The following is a 3,511-nucleotide window of genomic DNA, read 5'->3' as shown; positions in this document are numbered from 1 at the left end:
AGCACAACATACCCAAATTTGGGCCAGTTTAAAATTTTTGCCAAAAAAACGTGAAAAACAAAAACAAGATCTTAGCTTTTTTTGACGAAAACGGTCGACTACCTCCGATTTGCCTCAAATTCATATGGAACGTTGCTATAGGTCTAAGAATCAAATACCCTGTGCCCGATGGTCTTTGATGCATTCTTTTTGGTGCGAAAAAGTCGTTTATGAACCCGGAGATGGCTCTCGAAATAGTGTCAGGTGTCTTGCGAGAGTGCTCCACTCAAGTATCAATTTGGACAAGAAAAAATGATTGAATTAAAAATAAACCTTTCTTTTTATCTTTTAATGACTGCTGCTCACGCCCTGTTAATGCGATGATAATATCGGAGGTTCTCACGATGGGGAACGGTTCAAAAACATTTTTCCCTGAACCATGTATAATTTTCTCAATTTTTGAGACCGTGAGCGTGGGCGGGCACGAGGTCCGAAACTGGTGTTTCGAGACATGTTAAGCGAACCTACAGATTGAATGCATTTTTCACAATTACGGACGCACAACTAGCTAAGCGCCCAGGTAAAGGCCGATTTAAGGGCCCACAACGGTGAAAATCGTCAAATTTCTATGCCCTGTGAGGTGGAGCCCTGACTAGTCAAGTGCATGAAATTTCGTGTACTGCACTCTCATTCCAGGAACGTGACATCACGTAGAAACGAACGTGACAAAATTTTAAGCTCGTTTGAGCATTGTGTCACATTCGTTTGGGTGTGAATCGGCCAAAATTCAGCTTGTTCACATTCAAACGAACCTGACACAATGCTCTAACGAACGTGACATTTTGTCTCGCATTTGTCACGTTCGTTTCGACGTCACGTCACGTTCCTGTAATGAGTGTTTGTATCCTTGAACTGAGGCGTCATTCTAGGAAGAACAGGCAAGCATGACTGACGTAACAAACACTAATGAGAAAAGACAAGTTTATGGCCACGAATGGCATTTGGTGCCTGGCCCCCGTGACATAAAGGCGACCAGGACCCGTCGTGGGCAACAGTTGTCGACCATGTTTGGCCGAGCGTGTTTTGCTGTGACCGTAAGTCCCGATCCCAATACAGTCAGAGTACTGTTTTGCGCAGGTAGAGAATAGAAGCACGTACACTGTGAAAATTTGTCGCCAGTTAATGTCAAAAACTTGGATGATATTTTCATCACTTTGAAATGATGACAATCTCATCACAAACACTGGTAGCCGACGAATGTGACGTCACGTTCGTTTTCACGTGAAAACGGCGATGTTAGTTTAAGCGAGACAAACGGTGAAAATTCACAGTCAAACGAATGCGACAGACCGCACCACTAGAATGCTCTAGCTCTCTACTCAGGCAGTTCGGATTATTCTAGTAAGGGACGTCGACATTCATTTGATCGTGAATCATATCACCACCAGATGTGTGTGTGTTGGTTCCAGGTGTTGGTGGCGGTGCTGGTGTGCCACCTGACCGTGCCGGTGGCGCCAGAGCCAACGCCCCTTTTCTCTGGAGCGAGGAATGCCATCAGCAACGCATTCGGTGCGGCGGCAGCAGTGCATTCAAGTATACGGGTGAGGGTCGTTCATACACACGAAATCAGACGTCACATGCCTGAGACCCCACTGCAAGAAAATAACAGGAAAAGTAGCGATATACATCGGCAACTTTGGCCCGTCCCGTACATTAACAAATGTGTGAATTTCGCCTTTGTTTAACCCTGACGGGTTTGAACCTGAGTCTGGGGTCAAAATAGATGTTATTTTCGTCATCAGCGCCCTCAAAAACATAAGAAATAATGCAAAAACTCGAATAAAAAGAATGTTCAAAATATACCCCACTGGGATTTGAACCCGGGTCCAAACTTCTCCGATTCACTTGAAACTGGCACCGTTGGTTTTGTCTCGTCGCCCCGATTCCAAAAATACCCCTACATGCCCTGCTAGCTGTATCCGTTGCCGAAATCCTCCTCGACCCCATGTAGACCATGATGCACCTGCAGCAGCGCCCCCGGGGCTCGGATCGGATTTGCTGCCACCGGGCGGTTCTTAGGGTCACCCAAGGAGGCTGCATACCAAATTTGGTCAAGATCGGACCACGGGAAGTCCTCGGACGAACGAACGAACGAACGGACGAACGAACGAACGGACGCACAGCATGCATCATACTATATGCCCGTCCCTCCGTCATTTTTTTTACCAAAAAATAAACGGGACGGGCCAAAAAATAAACGGGACGGGCCAAAAACCACAACAAAAGTACACAAATTTCTGGCAAATTTGTTATCAGGAATTTTGAGTACTTTCAAAGTACAACTGTTGTACAAAGTACAATGGAACCGGCGTAAAGAGTGCTGTGCAGTCCAGGCCTCGTTGTGCTTTGTGCAATTCTCGTTGTACTTTCTACAATCCCCTACAATCAGTAAAGTTTGGACTCGGGTTCAAATCCCAGTGGGGTATATTTTTAACATTTTTTAAATTCAAGTTTTTGCATTGTCTCTGATGTTTTTGAGGGTGCTGATGACGAAAATAATATCTATTTTGAACCCGGACTTAGGTTCAAATCCCGTTAGGGTTAAACATAAGCGAAATTCGCACACTTCTAAATGTACGGAACGGGCCAAAGTTGCCGATGTTCATTTGTTGTACATTTGTTGCACTATTCACGCTTTTTCTTGCAGTGCCCCTTCACCTTTACCCCTTTGAAATTTCATTTGTTGGTGACTGCTTGCCGTGGCCATGACCATGGTGGTTTTCTTTTACGGCATTTCATCCAATCCAATTCAAGTCAAAGAATACAAGAAGGAACTGAAATCGCTTCCTGCGCATGAGCGGACGCTAATTCTGAGTGGAGGGGGGACGTTTTTCTTCTTTGACTTCCGGCCCAGGGATTCGTTAAAATACCCCGTTGATTGCGCTTCCCTTTTCAGACTGCTGCTGCCAAACAAGCGAGGCTGAAGCAGTTCAGGAGCTGTTTGTCGTCGGCTGCGAACAAGATCCCCAATGGAAAGGAGCTAGCGCAGAGGTACATGTTCCACAACCTGCGGACGTGCGTCGACGTAAACAAGACGGCGAGGGACGCGCTGGCCTGCTATGACCCGACGACCAAAGAGCCGGCTCTGAAACAATTGGCACGCCTCATCGTCCCGTGCATGAAGTTGAAGTGAGGATGCCGCTGCGTTTATTTTGTTGGAGAAGTGCAGCAGAGGGTACAGTCAGCGACGGAATTCGGACGTTATGTCCATTTTCAATTAAAAATGCGGCTAAAGCCCAAGGCCTATGGTGGTATCAGGACGTTTCACGCAATTCCTTTCACCCGAGGCAGTAATGTCCACACGTTTTTTTCCACTTCCTTAACACTAGCAGCGCCGAACGGGCCAATTTGACCCATTTTGAGTTTTGAACTGTAATTTCGACTTTTCAAAAAGTGGCAGCCCCCTAATTTCTGACTTTTCCTAGAATGATGAAATGCGTCTAAATTCGAAATCTGGACGTTCTCGGGCCAT

The 3,511-nt window shown here is 46.1% G+C and overlaps 1 protein-coding gene across 1 annotated transcript; it reads left to right on the top strand.

Moving 5' to 3' along the window:
• The first annotated feature begins 903 nt into the window (after window positions 1-903).
• Window positions 904-3,299, top strand: LOC117653710. The gene is made up of 3 exons (XM_034399557.1): window positions 904-1,073; window positions 1,449-1,580; window positions 2,936-3,299. Exons 1-3 carry the CDS (start codon window positions 924-926, stop codon window positions 3,170-3,172), a joined length of 519 nt encoding a protein of 172 aa, XP_034255448.1. The 5' UTR covers window positions 904-923; the 3' UTR covers window positions 3,173-3,299.
• Window positions 3,300-3,511: the final 212 nt, after the last annotated feature.

This window comes from Thrips palmi, unplaced genomic scaffold (assembly GCF_012932325.1).
Source record: "Thrips palmi isolate BJ-2018 unplaced genomic scaffold, TpBJ-2018v1 HiC_scaffold_8, whole genome shotgun sequence".
In the NCBI taxonomy this organism is placed as follows: Eukaryota; Metazoa; Arthropoda; class Insecta; order Thysanoptera; family Thripidae; genus Thrips; species Thrips palmi.
Note: the sequence above shows the minus strand (reverse complement) of the source record. Positions and strands in the feature narration are given on the sequence as shown.